This window comes from Eublepharis macularius, chromosome 7 (assembly GCF_028583425.1).
Source record: "Eublepharis macularius isolate TG4126 chromosome 7, MPM_Emac_v1.0, whole genome shotgun sequence".
Lineage (NCBI taxonomy): Eukaryota > Metazoa > Chordata > Lepidosauria > Squamata > Eublepharidae > Eublepharis > Eublepharis macularius.
This window is the reverse complement of record NC_072796.1, coordinates 102,191,372-102,213,047: the sequence shown is the minus strand read 5'-3', so window position 1 is coordinate 102,213,047 and position 21,676 is coordinate 102,191,372. Positions and strand designations below refer to the sequence as shown.

Genomic DNA, 21,676 nt, shown 5'->3' with positions numbered 1-21,676 from the left:
TGATTCCAAGTTAAGCCATGGCTACAGGTAATCTGCCCACTATCATTGCTGGTTAATACACTCATACCTATGCCCAAGAAGAAATCCATACAAGCAACTTTAACCATTTTCTCAATATATGTAATACTTACTTTCCTATCAAGTGCTTTAACATCATAAAATGCATCCTTTATAACTTATTTAGCAAATATAATTGCAATATTTGACCTATTTATGGAATTTAAAAGTTATAAATGCCTTAGCTTTCTACAAGCAAAATTGCAAATATACTTGAAAAATGCAAGCTGATACACCCTATTCTACATTAGCACATGTATCTTAATTTTTGCTATCTGAAAAGTAGAAAAAATAGGAGTTAAAAAGAAAACACAAGCTTTGTGGTAAATTAAAAAAAGAATAGGAGGTCAGGAAAAGGGTACAAACAATAAAACAAATAGCATATTTTGATAGGTAGTTATACTTTACAACTTTAAAGCATTGAACTGTAACAACAACATTTGATTTCTATATCGCCCTTCAGGATGACTTAACACCCACTCAGAGCGGTTTACAAAGTATGTTATTATTATCCCCACAACAACAAATACCGTAAGGTGGGTGGGGCTGAGAGAGCTCCAATAGACTAGCTGTGACTGACCCAAGGTCACCCAGCTAGCTTCAAGTGGAGGAGTGAGGAATCAAACCTGGTTCTCCAGATTAGAGTCCCGTGGTCTTAACCATTACAACCATTCCTCCTACCATGGCAGCACTAACCCAACAGTGACCAAGCATGTGGATTCCAAGACAGATTACCAATAGACTAGCAGGACTGATAAAGGCATGACAGACAACAGCAGGCAGAGTGAAATGTGGCCCATAGTTCAATGGCAGGGACAAGTGAAACAAGCCAAAAGTGAGAGCATTATTGTAAGATGCTCTGTGCTTATAGAACAGGCAGTGTGTAGATAGGTAAGTAGGTAGGTAGAAATTTTATTGCATATGGCCATTGGCTTTAACAAGTTAAAATCATCTTACAATCAAAAATTTAAAATTCTAGGTTAAGGCAGTGTATAAACTTCCATTAATGAGTTTAGTCTTATTAATTATCCAGAGAGAGACAGTCAGGATACAGGATTAAAGGGTTATTTAACTCAGTATATTATGAACAATGTCAGAGGCATTATTTTTACCTTTTGATTTTATATGCAGAGTTTGAAGCACCCACCTTCTCAACACGAGCACATGAACTCCTTTTTGGTGGGTAGCTGTATTGGTCTGCAGTTCATGTGCAGAATTTGAGTCAAATAGCATCTTAGAGACTAGACATGGGCATGAATCAAAATATGAAGCAAATTTCATCACGAAACAGGCTGTTTCGTGTGTCGCAAAACAGCGTTTTGTGGGGCCGCGGTTATCATGAAATTATCACAAAATTCACGACTTTTTGGCCTGTTTCGTTAGCTTCGTGAACGATTCGTAATTGCAGACAGGCTGGCACCAATCCATTGATTCCCTATGGAACCTTTCGTTGCCATTGGAAACCCCAATTACAGTCCACTTACCTTTGATTGGCAGCTCTCCTAGCCATCTGGAGAACTTCCACTCTGTCCTATACAACCAGGAGTTGAGGGTCAATCCCCTAGGAACCAAGGAGATGGGCCTTCTGTAGCCATGGGCACACTAATCTCATCCCTCCAAACCCTGTTAGGCAGGTCTGTCAGCCAACCACAGACCTCCTGTTCTGCTCTGTTAGCGTTTTTAATAAAAGGCACCTCTCTCTACCTCATGTTTCAGTCCCAGTAGACAGAGGGAGAAGGAGGAGGATGTGCTGCTAGGATTGGAGTGGGAGAGTATGTGGAAGGATTTGGGATTGTGCTTTTGGCTGCTGCTGCTTTAAAGAGACTGAAAGAAGCCTCTTATTTCTAGCTCTTGGCCTTGCTGTGGGAAGGTCTTTGGGTGAGGGTGCCTTTTTTCTCCACCCCACCCCACCCCTCACTCTGTCTTCCTGGCCCAGCTCCACCATGGCCGGTCCTTCGTCCTCCTCTGATCCAGCAACTTCCGGTCCCCGTTTCAGTCATGCATTCTGGCAGCACTTCCCTTCCCACCCTTCCCGATCAACGTATTGCTAACTAGGAGGATGGGTGGAGGAGAACCTGCTAAAGTTTCCCTGCGCATCTGGCATCTTTGGGTATGAAGGGGGGCTGTTGAAATGCCCTGGGTTCTGAAGAATCACAAAACTAATGAATCGTTTCAGCAAACATGTCAATTTTGTGAAGTTTCATGATTCGCAATTTGTGGATTGCAACGAAACACGAAACTCTCATTTTGGGCTTTTTCAATTTTGTGCCTATGTTTATTAGAGACCAACAAGATTTTCAGGGTATTACGCTTCTGAGTCAGAGTTCCCTCCTTCAGACACCTATGAAGGGAGCTCTGACCCTCAAAAAGTTTACATCCTGAACATCTTGTTGGTTTCTAAGGTGCCGCTAGACTCAAATCCTGCACATCAGCTCCTTAATAACATCAGCTATGTGGCAATGAACTAATGCACTGAGGTAAAACTGGTACCACTGACAGAGAAACAGAACAATGTACAAACACATGCAAAGCGCAAGAATATTTACTAGAACCGGCTTACAAAACAGAAGGAGCTTAGTTACAAGTGTTCCTCCCATCTACTTTTTACCAAATTTAGGTTACCAATGGCAAATGGATAGGAGTGCACAGGGTTTGATTGCTGCCTATCTCTACAGGAATGAGGAGAGGCCAGCTAGATTACCTCCACCCCTTTGCTAGTTCCTGGATCTTCCACATCTTAGCTACACATTGGGAGATAGAACACATAAAAAGTGGCAAAGCTGGCCAGTGTGCATTGTTTATATGATTAAGAAAAAAAGCAGAGCTGTAAAATCTGGATTAAATTGTAGGGAACACTAAAAAAAAAGGCAATGACAAGTTATTTGAAGAAGAATTCAGAGAAGAATGACTTTGAAGGAAATTAAATGAAGGAGAAAAGATTTTGGTTTGGGAGTTCAGACCTCAATGATGCCTTGGTTCTTGGTTTTTGAAATAGTTCAAGTTAATCATTTTAACAAGTGAGCACAAAGCCAACAATGTTCCCAAACATTACAGCTACAGACTGGAAGATCATGATTACTTTTATAAAGGAATCTTGTATATCTAATTCATAACTAGGTCTGGCTCTGCTTCTGAGAAGCTGAAGTGGCCACGGCCCGGATTGCCTCATCAAATGCATCTAGAGGTACACTGCTTCTGAACATAAATCCATTTTGTGCAGACAGGTGGATAAGCAGATTTCTGCATTTTGTTCAACAAATGGTGCCGATTATGAACAAGATGCAATTGATGAAGCAGTCCTGGCCACAGCCACATCAGCTTATCAAGACCAGAGCAAGGCCTGGTTATGGATATATAACTTCATATAAATGTTAGAAGGCATGTGGAGTGTATTAACCCTAAGTGACTCTACAGTGAACTCTTACCCACAGGAACCTTGAAATCACCTTCTGGACTCCACTCCCAGCGAGCAAAAATAGAATCAACATAAGTGGTATCAAAAACCATTTAGTTATCTACAAGAATTGCAGCCAACCCACTGATTTCCTAATGGAGCCAGTCAACCACAGTAACTGAGGAAATACAATGCCAAATTCAGGGTTGAAACCAGATTGGATCTAGGTTGTCTTGTTTCACTTAGAAACGCCGAAAGCTCCTTCATCACTGCCCACTTCAACAAATGCAAGACTAGAAACAGATTTATATTTTCTCCATATTGCAGGAAGGTTCTTTCCTAAAACTGGGCTTCATTTAAATTATCAACAAGCTTAGTTATAATTCAGAGGGCTAATTTCTTCAAAACGACTAGGGCCAATCACAATGGTCACAGATCAAGAACAGAGATGACATGAACAGTAGCAACCTACTGCAGGTTCTGAGCCTAGTTTGTAAGGGATCGAAATACAGTGAATGGTTAACCACTAAAAGTAGTTCTGGTGGGCAGGACTGAGCAAATGCAGTGAAGGCAAAGAATTTCTTTGCTGTCATAACTACCCTGAAACAGGCCCTTGAATATGTTTTAATCTGCATTTGATTGGATTTCATTTATACACATGGGCTTGTAATCTTATGCTGTAGCTCACTGAAATTTGTTACAGAATGAGGATGCCTTTGACTCACTGGTACTGCTCAAGTCCACACATTATTCCTGAAGCTCATTAGGGCTTAACACACATTTACAACTCAATAGATAGATACAGGTTCCATTTTTAAAAGATGCATGTTATACATTTTTATTTTGTAATTGTTCAGGTTAGTTTACACCTATATTAGAAAAAGATTACACAAATCCAGTCTAAGAAACGCAAAACTAAGCATCTGTGATGGTATCTTTTAGATTGAATACTAAATTCTGTTGGGCAGAGAAAAAATGGGATGTAAAAGGAGAACTGTGGCAGTTTGAGAATTTTTAAAGAAAAATAAGGATAAGAGAGAGAGAGGGGATCTTACCATATAGGGGAAATGTAACTACAATCTAAGCTAGTATAAGGGTTAGGGGAATTTTATTCAGAGTATATGAATAAGAGTATAGTTAAATAAATATACTAATGGGGCATACTATATATAATATATTACATTAGTGGATCAGATTGTATATTATATAATGTGACCGTGCAATATTGTGTTGTGTGCTGTGCCACATTGGTGGCATGGCACACAGTAGGGGTTTTATAATACATATTATATTGATAGCAGTATATTCGATAGAATAGGTGTTTAAAAGAAATAGAACATGTTGAAACTAAGATTCTTGTTATATATTATATTATACTATACTGGTCTGCTATATTGAGGGGTATAAAATGTATACTATACTATATTGATAGTATAACTGATAGATGTATATTATATTGATAGTATATTTGGTATATATGATGCAATATCTGAAAAAAAATTAGAATGTGCTTAGAGTAGGGGATATCATTAAGTAATAAGAGGGGTTATGGGTTGGAAAGCTGTTGGAAGTCGATAGGGAGGGGGGATGAAAAGGGTGGGGGGTAGGGTTAATTAGATATTAAGGGAATGTATGTAATAAATTTGAAAGGTATACTCACCAATAAAATTTAAAAAAATAAATAAAAAATAAATAAATTCTGTTGGGCAGAGGGAAAAGATGAACTTAATCTTTACAGAAGTCTCTGGGACAGCATGAAATTGTGCCTGCAATTCATGAATTGTGTATGCATAATTATGAATAGTTAGAACTGGTCACCTATGCTATAAGTGCACACGATTAGCCCAGTTTACAGGGAAATAGTTGAAAGAATGAATTGACTGCTGGGAAGATCATAGGTTTTATTTCTTCTCCCTTCAATATGGCTGCCCAGAGAAACTGTTTTAATCCATTAACACATCAATCATGATGGTGCCCCTCTAAATAAACAAAACCAGATACACTAGGCATTTGGCACAATCTTCCAGTCTCTTTAAGTCTGGCAGCAGCACAAAAAACTAACAGTAGAAATAAGGGACCTGGGAGAGACTGGAGCAAAAGGAAAATACAGAGGAAAGAATGCATAGTCAGTGACAAAATTTCTACCAGCAATACACTAGCATTAGGAGTGGATAGCCTTAAGAATTATTTTAATATGTAGCAACATTAAACCAACAACATTAAAGAAATATTTTTAAAAGCCCATACGAGTTCTGTTGAAACCTAAACTAAACTCAAAGCCAGTGTTTCCCAACTTTTTTTCCAAGGAGAAATCACTAAATTATTTTTTCAAATCCAAGGAACCTCTACTTACTAAAATGTTTACAGGCCAGAAAAAGGTGATGGCAGTAAATGCAATTCCATTATTTTTTAAACTGTAAGGAAAAAATGAAGCATTTGTCCTGTCTTTTTTGGTATTATCTAATTCCCCCCCTCCCCAATATCAAAGTAAAATTAAAGAGGGCTGTCTTGGTTTTACAAAGGGGGGAAATAGCATACTGATGTATATCCTTCTAGCCTTAAATAGCATGTGGATCATAAGACACAGCAAGAAGAACAAGGACTTATGGGGTCACTTGCAGGTAATTTTTACTCATAACAGGAAAGCAGCTTGAGCCTTTATGACTTATGAATTCATTTTCTCCTAGTATGCTGCTGGTGCTATAAATAGCTACTAACCCAACTTTATGAACATGGAAAGAAAGATTATTGAAAAAACAATTAAGAGTTGTACCATGGGCCCTTACATATGTTAACAATCACTCAGAAATCTTTTGATTTCAGCATTTTCTGTAGAAAGGAAAGCCAGATGAAAGCAAATGAGGATGCTTCAAAGAAAGGTGCAGGAAATAGGTTATTTTAAAATACAAAACAAAATTAACCTCCCAATACAAAATATCTTATTTACATACTCCAGCCCTGGATAATTCCAAGCACCAGGTCACCAGTGCAACCTAAAGTTTGTCTGAGGAGGGACTAAAGCTCTAAGGGTCCTTATCCTGTAAACTCTGTTACAGAATTTAAAAGAACAAGGGAAAGGGGTTGGCTTTTAAAAGAAATGCCCTGCAACACTTTCAGCAAAGATCAAATATGTTGCTAGGATAGATGCTCAGCTGCAAAGAGAACTCAGTTGCTGCTATCCTTTGCCATTGTGGGAACTTCTGCTCTATTCTGCTGCAGCCAGGGAAAAGTTGAAGGCAGGTAGGCAGTTGTGCTTGGTGGGGTTGGCCAAGGTAAGAGACTCTTCTCCAAGGGCGGGGGAGGGGAGAGAAACCTAGCCTGGAAAGGAAACAACAAATCTTTCCATTTTCAAGCCAATTTTCAATGGTGTTAGAATCATTCAGAGCACAGACTGAATAAACTGTGATTGATATTCAGGCTTAGTGTACTAATTGCATACACAAGATTATGATACCGTTTTACTGACTAATTGAAGCAGGGCTCCTATTTGAAATCTATTCAGCTCCCCCTCAAGAGGACTCAATTCTTGAGTTGAAGAGAGAAACTTCAGGGTATTTCTCTTCAATTACTGCTGTTACAGCTGCATAGCATTCTAGAGATAGCAGTTGGCCTGCCTTACAAAAAAAGGCATCAGTCTACAGGAGCTTATGATGCAATACATGTCTTTTAGGTGCCATAAGTTTTTGTTTTTGTTGACACAAACATAACATGACTACCCGTTGGAACCCATTCCTTTAGGCCCAGTTTGTTTACATTCAGTTGAATTAATTGGTGTTTTTTTTATTCCACAGAGGAGTTAATACATATGTTGTTTTCAGAGCACTATAAGGAAAGTCCCTGATCCAAAGGGCTTACAGTTTAACACTGAGACAAGGAAGATGACAAAGAGAGAGGAGACGAGATGGAAAACCTGGGGAAGAATGTGTTTTCATTACAATGACCTGTACCTGGACTTAGTTCCTGTAATGGAGGGGTACTAAAAGGTTGTGCAAGTTTTCATGTTTTTCCCAGGCTGTGCCTCTTCAGGAAAATATCCTCACATGCACAAAACATTCTGTACCCCATCCCAAAGAAGATGAGGAAGAAGCAACTCCGCGCTTATTCAGAAAGGCATTTCGGAGCCTTAGGCCAACCACAGTAAAGATACTGCTCTTCACAACTCACTGATGTTCTTACCTCTGAGAGTAGGCCCCGACCTGCTGAATTTAGGATTGCTGCCTGGTGTGGAGAAAAATGTCCTGCCCCTTTTAATGGAAGCTTAAGGTGTGGAAAGGACTGTGGGAGCTTGTTGTGGCATGCAGGTAAACAACAACACTGGATAACGAATGTTCCATTTTATTCTATTAAAGGTACAAGACATTTTTTCTCCAAGCCATTTGGCAGCACCATTCATACCTTAGAGGCAACATTAAACTTCCTTAATATGACAGATAAAAAATTATACAGATGAGCCTGGGGAGCTTCATTTTGGGGCTGGCTCCTAGGTCCAAATAAAATCTGATGTAACCCATGAGTGGAATCAAGTGACCACTTATTTTTAAAAACAGTGTTCTATTTACTTCTCCTGTTCTATGCATTTTGCTACAGTCTGGTAACAGAACACTTGATCACCCACCTACGAGGTAATTTGAATTTAAGACAAATGTCAAAGACAGCTGATTATACTTTGTATCATTTATAACAGGCATAACTTCAGTCGGTGTAAAGCAAACAGCAATTAAAGAAATTAGTTTTTCACACTTGTGCTCAGTCAAAACAGAATCTTGTAGCACCATAAAGACTAACATGTACTGTGCCATAGCTTTCCTGAGCCAAAGCCCATTTCTTTAATTGCACAAAGTGTTACACTCAAAGAGTAGAAGAATACATTCATGGAAACAAGAGTAAGAGGATATGAGTTATCACAAAGACCAGGACTTCCCTCCTCATACATACACATTTCTGACAACTTAGCTTAACAGTTTGACATAGTGGCTTTGACAAATTTGTGCTACAAGATTTATTTTGGCTGCAACAGAACACAGAGACCACTCTGAAAATTATACCAATATTTACCTGCTTCTTCTTTAATGAACTGTAGGTCTTCTTCTGGGTATTGGACTGATATTTGAGTTGCTGAGCATTCTTCTAAAGTTTCTTCATTATTGGGTGGTATATTGTAAATAAACCTTTTTGTAGTTTGGTTTTTCCTCCTTGTTTTTCCAGGTTCTTGAAGCAACTGTCCTTGGGAGCTCATATCATTCCATACAAAGACTTTCCCCTCTCCCTGAGACTCATTTTCAGCCATTTCAGGAGAGCTGTCCTGGACCCAATCATTCATTTGGTAGTTTTCAGACTGGCCCTCATCAATGCAGTAGCCATCATTCTCAGTTTTTATACTGCTTGCCAAGTTAGTAAGATTTCTTGTTGCCCAGAAGCTAGCAACTTTCTGATCCCTCGATGACAATCCATCCCTGCTAACAGATCTTCTATTGTAATCCACAACTACAGCTTCTGGAGCTTCTGATTTTATGCTTATATTTAAGGCATCTTTGATAAAATTGCGACAAGATTGGACAACCTCTGTCATCTGAAGGTAGCTTGCAACTGACATTACTTCAATAGCATTCTGGCTTGTAAGCACAAGGTTACCAGAATATAAGAAGTCCAAGATGACAGAAAATCCTTGAACAGCAACAACATCTAAGTAGGTAACAGTGGTTTGGTTACGGCTTTCTTTGTTTGTAAAGCAATACAGAGTTTTGAAGAAACGGCTGCCTGCAACCAGTATATTTTTGTGTGCTCTGAAGACTCTTCCACTCACCACAATATTGACATCACAGAGAATGCCCTTCTTTCTCTGCTCATTTAATTCTTGCAACAGTTGATAGCAGTAAGAGTTCTCATTTGGCCTAACGTTGTAATCACAATCTCTTTTGTTAGCCAGTTCCGATGGTCTTTCTGATTCCTGTAATGAGTGAGGAAAAAAATTAAGTTAGTATTTAAAAAGCTACTTGACTGTTTTAAAACACAGGTGAATAGTTATTCTCAACATAGCAGTTTTTAAAAAGGCAGATATTTAAGGTCACTGCACAATCTGTCTGGCTCTCTCTCACATACACAGTTCCATAAAATGTTCATTAAGAAAAAAGTGTTAACATTCCCTCCTGTATACCAAAAACATACCAAGGTTATAAACCATGGGGCAAACTAACAGTCCTAAAGTTGTTTTTATTTATTTATGTTATTTATAGTCTGCCTTTTTCACCAAGACTCAAAGTGGATTATATAGTGTAGGTCAATATGATCAAACATTAAAAAACAATGCAATAGTAGGAAGTTTGCTACTAACTGGACCATACTGTACTGTGTACATTTGTATGTAATCTCTGATGTCATGAAGTCCAACTGCCCTTTTACTTCCACTGTCAACAGCACTCTAGTGAGTAACTGAATGGAAAATATGCTTACTTCATGCATGATTTGCTCATTTCTCCATTACTTTCTATCACTTGCCTTCTCCACCCACATAATAAAATCTATTCTGCATTCATTACTTTTATGTTTTAGAAGTTTTCCAGAAACTGATGGTCTAGTTTTTAAACTGTCCTTTTAGAATCTACTGTCTGAGGTATCCTTACATTCCTGGTCAAATTTCTCTCAATTTATATGCTCACTAGTGCTGGGCTAGTGATGTCACTACTGTGCGTTGATGGCCTCTGTGGCAGTACTAGCCCATGCTGATACATTGACCAGAGGCTGGGATGTTGCATGGCTACTACAATCATTGTTACTTTCCCACCCAATAATTTGATCCAACTAGTAATAACATGCCACTAAAAAAATCGTCGACAAAAAGAATTTATACTTTTGCTAACTGCAGCATATTGCATTAGTCACGATATTTATATCTTACCTCATAACAAAAGTTCAAGGGGGTGTTAAACTAATACTACAGCAACTAAATCCCAACTTTGACATAGATCTAGAGTGCTTTTTGCACAAGCGGAAGGCATTTTTAGTTGCACACAATTTTTCCCTAGCTGGGGGGGGGGGCTACTACACATGTAGAAAGTTGGATGTACTTCTTTAGATCCAGGACAAGGAATTTCTAATACAGTTAACATCTGGATAATTAATCACTATATCCAATAGCCATGGGCTGGCTCCCATATGGATAGGGAAATCTGTGAAATGAAGCCAGTTAGACCTATTATTTGGGGTTCGGCAGACTCAGAGAAACCACTAGAACCTAAGAGCCTTCCTATATCAGACCAGTGGCTCACTTACGGCATCATTTAGTTTCATACAACAGCCAACCAGTTGCTTGGGAGGGCTCATGGCATAAAGGGAAAGCAGTAGTATTCTGATGCTTATTGCCTCTGAACATGGAGGGTTCCTTTAGTAACTACAGCTAGTAGCCACTGAAGGATCTATTATCCATTGACCTGCCTAATTCCTTTGCCACTAGTCTAAATGGCTTTGAAACCACTATGCCCACTGGCAGTGAATTCTACAATTTAATCACTCATTGAGTAAAGAAACATTTTCTTTTGTCCATCCTCAATTTATTGCCTATCAATTCATTGGATGCCCCCAAAGTTCTATCCACTTTCTCTACCCCGAGAATATTTGTATAAACCTCTATCATACCCCACCCCCACTACTCTTTTCTAAAACAAAAACATTCTAGATATTAGGCTTTCGGTACAGGAAAATGTTCTAACCCCTTAATAATCTTGGTTGGCTGCTTCTGCAATAGGTTTGGAGGTAAAAGCTTTAAAAAGTTGGGAGTTCATACAGTGAATACCACTATCTGCACAAGCACAGACCTTGTGGATAAGGAGGGGGAAAGCTGAGTTACCATAGCAATCTAACAGGGCGAGCAACAGCACAGACATGAGCTGTAGGCAGCCACAGCCACCTGTCAAGTCAGCAGAGAAGAGCTAGAATCAGCAGAAGGGGAAATGGAATTCTCTTGCCCACAACTCCTTGCAGGCTTCCTTTTAGTTAGTTCCATTGTGTTACTTGTTAAACATTTATATAAGGATCATTACCAACCAATTTAATTTGAAATGTTTCCATGTTACACATTAAGGATCACACATCAAAAGCACAATTCCGTTACTGCAAAAGAAAGTTAAAACTGGCATCAGAAAACATAGTTTTCTAACAAGTGAGCCCTTCTATGGATATCATGACACAGCTGATGTTTAAAACTCAAGATACCTATAGGATTGGGAACTAAAGATTCTTATTAAAATTATAATGACAGATTTACCCACCTATCCCATGAAAATCAATTTTGCAATTTATGGTAGAACTGAAAATCAGAAAGGCATTATTTAAGGTCTATCCAAAACTCAAATGAGATAGAACAAGAAAAAAACCCTAAGATAACATTTTCTTTCCATTTGTATTTGAAGCTTACAAAAACTGCTCCCTAAAAAGCAAGCTATGTAATTTTTTTTGTAACAGCGCCCCAGTTCAGATACAGCATTACAAACTGTTAAACAACAATCAGAAGATGCTTGTCATTGGCTGGGTTCAGAAATCTTGTGAAAGTGGTTGTCCAAACTTGAAATACTATGGCTAGTTAAAAATCAAGATGGGTAGCCATGTTAGTCTGTCTGTAGCAGTAGAAAAGAGCAAGAGTCCAATAGCACCTATAAGACTAACAAAATTTGTGGTAGAGTATGAGCTTTCATGAGCCTCAGCTCACTTCTTCAGATACAGATAGCTATCACAATACCCTACCACAAATGTTGTTAGTCTTGTAGGTGTTACTGGATCTTCTCTCTTTTCCTATGGCTAGTTAAGTATGTCAAAATATAATCCAAAATCGTGGTTTGATGTTGGTTTCTTAATTGCACTTATTCTTAACTATGATTTCTGGTGGCATGCAAATGTAAACATCCTAGTTGATTCCTCAGTTCCACACTCACTGAGGAACGCAGGAGAGGATACCAGCTTGGTCTCTGCAGTCAAAAGAGCAAAGCTGATGAAACCAGTATTTGTCAAGTCACAGTTGGCATGCAGGATTACTACCCACATGCCATCTCTACCTTTATGAACTACCCATAGTTAAAAGAGTTTCATGTTATGTTTGAAACAAGTCTCTGAATTAATATCTACAGTTAAATTAGTTACAGTTCAATAACTATAGTTATACCAGAACAAATCTAACGCATGGCATAGTTAATAATCATAATGTTTTTGTTTAAATTGCCTTGAACTTATTATAACTCCTCCTTACGTTACCTTAAACTTTTACCACAGAAAGGCTGTGCAACCAACACTCTTATTTCCACACACACACACAGAGCTTCAGGTATTCTCTACTTTGCCCTGGTCTTTTAACTTTGACAATACTCCCTCTCTTTGGGATTCGAATCCCACTGCTAACACCACCTGTGGCATTTTGTCCTGTTTGTGTGACCTATATATTGTTGCCTTCATGATTTGCTCAGTGTTCCAAAAGGTTTTCGCTTCAGCTCTCTACAGTTTAACAGGTATTGTAGGAAGGCTGTTAACAGTGTGACAGAACAGTCAGCACATAGGGGTGGTTGGGAGGTAAAAAAGGGACCCTATATTCCAGATGAAACAAGCATTTTGTTTAACCAGAAACAGAATTTATAAGTACACTGGTTTCAGAAAGGTTCATAAGCTTCATGGTTTCAAAAATAATTATATCTTCACAGACCCAGAAAAAAACACTTATTTTCCACACAGATTCTCACTAACAGAAAAAACACTCATCCACATAAACAGATTCACCCAGGCATTTCCACACAGCTTGCCTGACAGCCTGAAAGGGGACCCATTCTGTTTTTCTCACAGACTCCCTTACTTAGCCAGAATGAACATTTTCTCATACTATGTGTAAAAACTTTAGTTAACTCCACCCCCAAGGTACGGCTACAAAGCTTAGCAAAGGCTAAGATCAAATTCAAGAAAAAACTGACCTTTTAATCCAGAATTGCCAAGTAATTAATTAGAATATATATATATTAGCTGATCACCCCAATTTTACTTATTTTAAAACTCACTAGACGTAGCACTTGAAATTCTGGCACTGGAGATTTTCATTTTTTTTTAGACCCAGCTTTAACTATATAAAAACATTATGTTAACATGAACCTTTAGACATGATCCCTACACACAATCATGCAACTATCCTTATTAGCTTTCACATTCAACAATTAACATTAACTCAATTTTCTACATGGAACTGTTAAAGCATGATGCAATTTCCAAGGTTATGCCACATTTTAAGAAATCCATACTGAACAGCAAGAAGACGGGGCCCAAAACCAAATGAAAAAGTTCCATGATCTGGGTCTTACATGGGGCATTGATTATATTTTTCACGTGCCCTTTCTCTACAGAGTTCAGGACAACGTTCATGGTTCTCCTCTCCTGCAATTTACCCTTACAACTATCCTTTGAACTAGATTAGGTCAAGAGAAAACAGGCCCAAGGACACCTATCAAGTTTCATGGCAAGCAGGACTTTGAAACTGGTTCAGTGTATTCCAACATTAACAGCTACATCCATCCCAGTGGTACAAGCAACAGATCCTTTTACCACTACTCAGTGCTAACTGTATCTTCAGAGCAGAGATGGGCACAAACTGAAATACGAACCAAAATTAGTCACGAACATGGTTCATGGTTCGTGAACTGGCAGTTCATCAGAGTGTAGTTCCCACAAACTTAGATGAACTTTAGGCCAGTTCGTTTTTCGGTTTGTCACTGCAGACAGCCTGACACCATCAATCTGTTTCCTAGGCAATGGAGGGGGAAGGACTTCTGCTGATCTTGGGAACATCCCCAGAAGTGACGTTTTCGCAAACTAAACGAACCGGTTCGCAAACCGGGCAAAGTTCATGGCGGTTCATAGTTTATGAAATACGACAAACCACAAACCGTGTGGTTCAGGTTTTTTTCCGGTTTGTGCTCACCTCTACTTCACAGCAGCTATTCCTCCTAAGTCATGGCATGGGAGAAAAAGGATAAAATCTTCTCTTCCTTGACCAAGTGACTGGAACTACCAAGCTTACATACTTTCTGAAAAGCATGTAAGATTCAAATCACAGATCATATGTCTTATCTAGTTTGGGCCTTAAACATGGATGTACATGTACCTCTGTGCAGGGCAGCAGGACAACACTATCTAAAGTCACACTTGTGTTTAACTCTTCACTTCTAACACCAGGTGTTAGGAGAAGCAATTCTTAATACACTATAATTTTACAAGTATTTTTAAATTTTCATTTAGATTCATTTAGAGAAACTCTTGGTTTCTCAAGAGTTACATTGTTAAAGTTTGACTAATCTTAACTCTCAGTGAAAGCTCTCTATTAGGCTTATTTGTGTCCTATTTGTATATTTTCTGCTGAAAACAGCATAAATTGGGCTACAGTGCCTTGCTTGTCTCCAGCTGTATAAGCGGTCATTATAAAGTCAGTTTCACGATTATCTGAATCTCTATATCTCAATGAACTTATACCTTTCCAGTAGTACCCTTTTTTCAGGTGGGTAGAGTTGGCTGAAGTAGGCTATTTCTTTTTTAAAAACCATTAGACTATTAGGACTGGATCCAGTGAACCAAACTATTTTTGTACACCAAAGGGTACTTTATGCATATGTTTTCAAAACAGCACTATTCTTACTATATAGGAAAACACAGCTTCTTAGCTCAAAAGTGCTTTGCAATATGTCATGGAGTGGTCTGCTATTCAGTCAGAAATACCACTGGGCATGCCCAAAGCTATTGGGCACACGTAATGTAGATTTGTGGATTGCTGCCGTACAGCCTAATCTGTTGCAAGTTTATCTAAAATTAAATAATAGGGTTCATTCCAAAACAAGCCTTCGTAGGATATCATCCTTGTTTTTAAGAAGCCACAAAAATCTATGCCCCCTACCAACCGCCAAATCTGCTGTTCTGTTACTTGCACGGCAAGTAGCAAAATATAAAAGCCAAATATCTGAAAAGCTCTAAATTAAATGTGTAGATGCCCAGAGATTTTTACCTTGCTAGGGATTCTTCCTATCCTCACACTATTAATTTAAACTCTACATGTATATACATAATGTTCCAATCTTAATGCGCTGGAAATATTAAACAGAAGACACAGACATAATTTGCTTGTTTGGCTGTCAGTTTCCAAATGAGAATTTTATCTCCAAGTATGGGTTCAAAACTACATATCTGGGAACAGATGTGCCAAATGTTTCTTTCACATGCTACATTGCCATCCTTGCCTTATTTAGTTATCACAATGAAGTACCACTATTGATTTAACTTGATACAATGAAATTATTTTGGCATAGTGCAATATCAGTGCCCCTCCTTTCCAGCAGGGTATTTATTTACTTCATTTTTAACCTCACCTCTCCCCCAAGACAGACCCAAAGTGGCTTACATCATTCTCCTCACCTCCATTTTATCCTAATACCCTGTGAGGTAGGTTAAGGTGAGAGTATGGGATTGGCCCATGGTCACCCAGCAAGCTTCTACAGTACAGCGGGGATTCAAACCTGTGTCTCCCAGATCTTAGCCTGACACTCTCCATTTCTATTTATTAGCAGGTATAGCTCATATGCTTTTAGACAGGACAAAATTCTATGTATTATACAAAAAACTGAAATCAAAATGAAACCAAGACCCCACAAACCAAACAATTTATACCCAAGAAAATTATTGACAAAATTAGATGACTACAAGGCACTCAAATAAACAAACAATAAAACCCCTAAAAAACAAAGGGAATTAAATTACAGAACGATCAACCTGTATTTAAATAAGTATTTTGAAGTCTCAATGCTGCAGAAATCTCTTTATCAACTGCCAAAGTAGTATCTGTCATTGTCCAACACTAACCATTATAACACACTGGCTCTCAGTATGCTGTTCTTCTACATTTTCATATATACACAAAAGAACAAAAATGCTCAGAAGCCATACATTCTATAAAAAAGTAGACTGCCTTCTAAAGTGTCTACGAAATACCAGACATCAAAATTGGACTAGTTCAATAACTAATCCAGAAAATGATGACCAAACAGAAGGCTGTAAAACTGAAGATTAAACCTATTTTACCTCTGCACCCCTAGATCTGTTATAGGGATCCTTAAATGGAAAGCACAAGATCAACTTCTTGCATCTGTTAAAAATATTACATTTCATATGCTTACTTCCACAAATGCAAGCAATACTAATATACTATAGAGATTTAAACACATGCAGCATTTTCACTGTTTAGCATGGCCAAGAAGAATAGTATCTAAAACTAAAAGCAGTCTGAGGAAAAAAGATATTTAAGCAGGTGATCTGCAAGATAATCCTTAAAATCACAATATGTACTATATACGAACACAGAAAAGAAAGAATGAAATTTAGATGGAGGACATCACCCTAAGGGAAACAGAAGAAAAAGTTATTTAAAAAACAAGTCAGAGCAATTAATGGAAACAGAAGTTATTTAAAAGCAAATCAAAGCAAGGCACAGTGGAGATCATAATAGGAAATGACTTTTCATATCATCTATGATATCTTCACAAAATAACTTGAAACCATCTGTCCTCTTTTAGATTCCCCCCACCCTATGTAGCTACCTCTGTGTAGCAGTCATAAAACATTACAAGGAAATTAGAACATCAAATGAAACCACATCTCCACCCATCTAAATGTTAATGCCTGGGGGACACAGTCTGCATGATACATGGCTTTTATTTAATCTGCAGCACCTAAACTGTTAAAACATGGTATTGTCACAGGTCAGACGATTTTCAGATCATTCTTTCAACAAAGCCACAGGGGGGGAAAGCAACTAACCAGTGAATGAGAGTTTTATATAGGATTTTAAAAAATGTACGCATGAGATAAAGCAAGATAAACCAACCTAAGTTCTAGGAAACTGTCTTCACTAAAAGGACAATATGGCTTAAGCAGGAAAGCCGTCAGTACAGAATAAAAAAATCTTCAATCTTATTAACATGCCTTACTGTGTCTAGTTATTGGGTGGCCAACTGTAGTACAATAGTGGAAGTTTGTGGTGCAAGATCAAAAGAGTGTGTCTATGGCAGAGGGTATGAACTATATATTCAGTCTCCCTACTGCTGCCTAATTCAGATTAGAGGAAACAGTACACTTTGGCATAGGCTAGCAGAAGAGGTTTGTATGGAAACGTGCAAATATACACCACAATGGCACTTTTCGTACACCAGATTTGAGTTCCATTTGCAAGACTCAAGGGTAGTGTATTCAAGCTTCTCCTTTCATGTTCAAATCATAAATTCATATATATGTCACTGACCATATACCATCTCTGTACTGAATACGACCACAGCTGAATTTACGCATCCCTAATGGCAGATGCACTCATTACATTCAATGAGGCCATACAAGCACTGGGATGTAAATGCTAGTTATCTGTACTATAATTTAACTTGTGTATTTGTTATGAGTTAACTAGGTTAACTCATGTTTTAACCTCATGTTTTAACATACCTCAAAAGCTTATTGTAAACTACATATGTAGTCCCTGGAATTTAAAAAACAACTATACAATTTTAATCAGTGAAAAAAGGAAAACATTATGTAGAAAATGATTAATTTTATATGATTAATATAAATTCAGTTTTCAATGTGGAAGTGGCATGTGTGACTAGTTTCGGTATCATTTCTATATAGAAACCACAGTGCTTAAGTTTACTGGAGTCAGGAAAAGTCAGAAGACAGTATAATGGGCAACTCTTGGTAACTCTCGGCAGAAATTTCTGACAGTTTGAAAGCACCAGAGACTAAAACCTTTTTCCTAAATCAAAGTAAGGCAAAGTGGCTTTGCAACATTAAATGGCATCAAATATAGTTATTTGGGTTTCCATGCTATGCCACATAAACACCCCTGGTGAGGGCAATGCAAACAGCTTAAAGAATCCTCAGTTAAGTTACTTCCAAATGTATTAATCTATCATCACGGAAGGGAAGAGAAAGGTAAAAGACATTTCTACAGGTTTCTCTTTTGAGAACTTCAAAGCATATGCTTTCAAGGCATAAACGCCATGTCTGAAGGTGTCATATTTGTGACTCATCTCACTACTGCACATTGCTATAGATTCCCACAAAGAAAACATTATGGTTTGATACAAAAAAGAACAGCATCAGATACATGTGCATTCTTATTGATCAACTGTAGTGGCTGCTGTATACTTGTAAAGTATAACTTGCTCCCTCCTATTCTAAAATAAAGATCAGTGAAAGTAATCATTACCACAAAAGAAGTAATGACACTACAATGGAAGCTTAAACCTCTATGTGTAAAGCTTTCAGACAAAACTGTAGGACAATTCAGCCTGTAACAGAAGGCAGAGTAATCTGATTATTGAAGACAGAAGGTGAAACAGGAGCATAAGTGCCCTCAAGCCCAGTCAGCCAAGGAGAGAAGAATCCATTTAAAGCAGCTCACAGAGGTGGGCACGCTGCCGGGGACGAGTCTCCCTCTGGGAAACAAGGCATCACCCTCCCAGTCTGCTTCCCCTCTGCCAACGCCCCACCGTCAACACGACACACACTCTCCAACTTACCTGCTCGGCAGTGACAGGCTCGTTGAGTCGGTGCTCTGCCGAGTGACGGTGCCTGAGAAGCAGGGTTCGCTTGTAGTTGCGGGTGCCCTTGCAGAGCTCGTCGTGGCCCCCACCACCGCTGCTGTTATTGTTGCCGTCGGCGGAGGCGCACCAGGCGCAGGACATGAGCCCGGTCTGCTGGCAGTATTGCAGCCAGGGGAACTCCTTCAGCCAGGCGCCCTGGAAGGTGACGTGCGGCTTCTGCAGCAAGGACTTGGGCCGGGCGGCCAGCGGGAAGGCCGGGATGCTCTCCCCCTCCCCCGCGCCCAGGCTGCTGACCTCCGCCTCGTCCCCCCCGGACCGCCTGCTGCTGCTGCAGCTGCCGCCCTCGGCTCCGCTGCCATCGCCCAGGCTGCCCCCCTCGCCGTCCTCCTCGTCCTCGCTGCTGTCGCTCAGCGACCCGCCGTCCTGCACGAGCTCCTTCCCCTCCAGCAGGCCCTCCAGCTCCAGCTCCTCCTCCTCCGCGCCGCCGCCCCCCCGCCCGTTCAAAGGCCGACGCGGCCAGGCCGCCCCCGCCGCCTCACAGCCATTGTTCGCCGACGACGAGCCCCCGCCGCGGAAGGCCAAGGTCCGGCGGTTCCTCTCGGCCAACATGGGGCCGGCCGGGGCGGCGGCGGCCACCGAGTCCGGCGGAGTAGCAGGCGGTAAGAGCAAGAGCTCCTTCCCGGCGGCGTCTGGGGCCTCCAGGGCGGCCACCTCCAGCTCCACCGTCTCCAGCTCTACTTCCTCCTCCACCCCCTGGCCGTTCAGCTGCTCGGCCTCCGGGCGGACCCAGGCCTCGCCCGGCTCGCTGCTGCCGTTAGCTGTCGGGCCGCTTCCTCCTCCCGCGGCGGCGGCAGCGGCGGCGGCGCTCACCAGGCCACCCCCCCGGAACGCCAAGGTCCTGCGGTTCATCTCGGCGAACATGGCGGGCAAGAGCGCGCGCCCCCCGCCCGCCCGGCTCGCTCCCTCCCCCCTTCCTGCCCAACTGTCCGCCCCCTGCCCCCGCTCTCCTCCTCACCGCCCGCTGAGACGAGCGAAAGCGCGGAGGGGAGAGAGCCGGCCAGACCCACCCGACCAGGTAGGCAGCTCAAGTCAGCCAGCGAGTCTTCCCGAGGCAGGCGGTGTGGGACGCAGGCCCCGTCCTTTGCTTCTAGCCTCTACGTCGCCTCCGGCTCTCCCCCCTCCCCACAATGGATCCGGCTCAGCCCACAGCAGCAGCCCTTCCGCCCCAACAGGCCCCGGGCCCAGGTCGAATGGCAAATGAACAACGGACTGCGCCCACAATGCACCGGGGCAGCAGCCGCGGGGGAGGGGAGGGGGGACGGAGCGAGCGAGGAAAGGAAGGGGGGAGGCCGAACAGCCGGCGAGTGTCAGGTTTTAGTGCGCGCTCTCGGTAGAGCGCGTCCATTGGACGACACCGACTTGGCAGGACTTTCCGCGTGCGACCCTCTCACGCTCGGTCGGGCGCGCGCGCCACCTCCCTCTTCCCCCCTCCCTCTTGTCCCAGAAAGCACAACATGCTTTCCCCGCCCCTCATCAGAGAGGCTCTCCGCCCTCCACAGGCGCACGAAGCCGTCCCCTCCCCCTTTGACATCATTATCCTGGAGAGTGGACATCTTGAAGGAGGGCGCCCTCCCCTTCTGGCCCCAACCGCCGCGCCCCCTCCCCCGCTCTCGAGGAGAGTGGAGCCCTTTCGAAACGCCTCAGACAGACCACTCAAACAAACCGCCCTTCAGGACCGATAACAAAACGCCCCCTTTTCCTCGCAAGCACACACACGCGGCGTGAGGCACAGGCGGCTCTACTAATCTCTCTTTGCTTAGCACACCTCATGGATCTGTGCAGCGCTCAGTGGGAGCTTCGGATGTCCTTGAAGGGGATATTCTTGGTTTCCTCCATAACGTTGTCCCACGGGCGCTGGTTTTTTAAAAAAAGCCGCCCGTGGGCTCATCTGGCGGTGCTGGCCGCCTCCGCGCTGAGCTGTGCCAGGCCCCAGTAATTGCCTGGAAAATGCACTGCCCCGAGTGCCTTTATTGCGCTTATTGTGAAACTGGGGGAATTTAAATATAAAGGTCGCGCGCGTGCCGCGCCCAGCTGGATTTGCCTTCTTGACGCGGCCGCTGCCTCGCTAGCAGGCATAGCCGGCTAGTCCGCAGCGCCGGGCGTGTCGCTACCTGCACAGCCCTTCGAGACGGAGTTGACACTCCAACGGCCTGCGACGGTTGCTAAGCGGGGCGGAGGCGCCTGGGCGAGGAAGGCCAACGGAGGGAAAGAGCGCGGGGGATTGCCGGCTCCTCTGACTGGCTGGGCGCCCTGAAGCCTGGCGGTTGGACGGAGTGTTTCGGTACCAATAAACTTTGGGCTTGAGTAGAACGTGGTGTCACGAACCGCGGTCTGAGGGAGTTACAAAGCAGTTGTGTGGTGGTGTGACGCTTCAAGATTTTTGCCTTGTGCGTGCCCTAAAGTAGAGGCGGTCACCCCTTGTTGGACAGCAAATTATCCCTTTTTCGTTTCTCGTTACTATTTTATCAGTAAAATAATGCACAACCCACACGTGGATCTGGCACAGTTCTGTGATGGATACCACTTGGCATAGTAACAAATATGGTTAGTGTTAGGTAACAGAATTTAT

The 21,676-nt window shown here is 41.6% G+C and overlaps 1 protein-coding gene across 2 annotated transcripts in view; it reads right to left on the bottom strand.

Moving 5' to 3' along the window:
• ZBTB10 (zinc finger and BTB domain containing 10) overlaps positions 1–20,284 on the bottom strand; it is a 30,233-nt gene extending 9,949 nt beyond the window's left edge. For both annotated transcript variants that reach the window (XM_054984857.1, XM_054984858.1), the window contains exons 1-2: positions 19,024–20,284; positions 8,507–9,398 (exon numbers count right to left, since the gene is read on the bottom strand). In XM_054984857.1, the coding sequence (XP_054840832.1) occupies positions 8,507–9,398; positions 19,024–19,968 (1,837 nt within the window). In that variant the 5' untranslated portion in view covers positions 19,969–20,284. The remainder of the gene's footprint in view (positions 1–8,506; positions 9,399–19,023) is intronic.
• Positions 20,285–21,676: the final 1,392 nt, after the last annotated feature.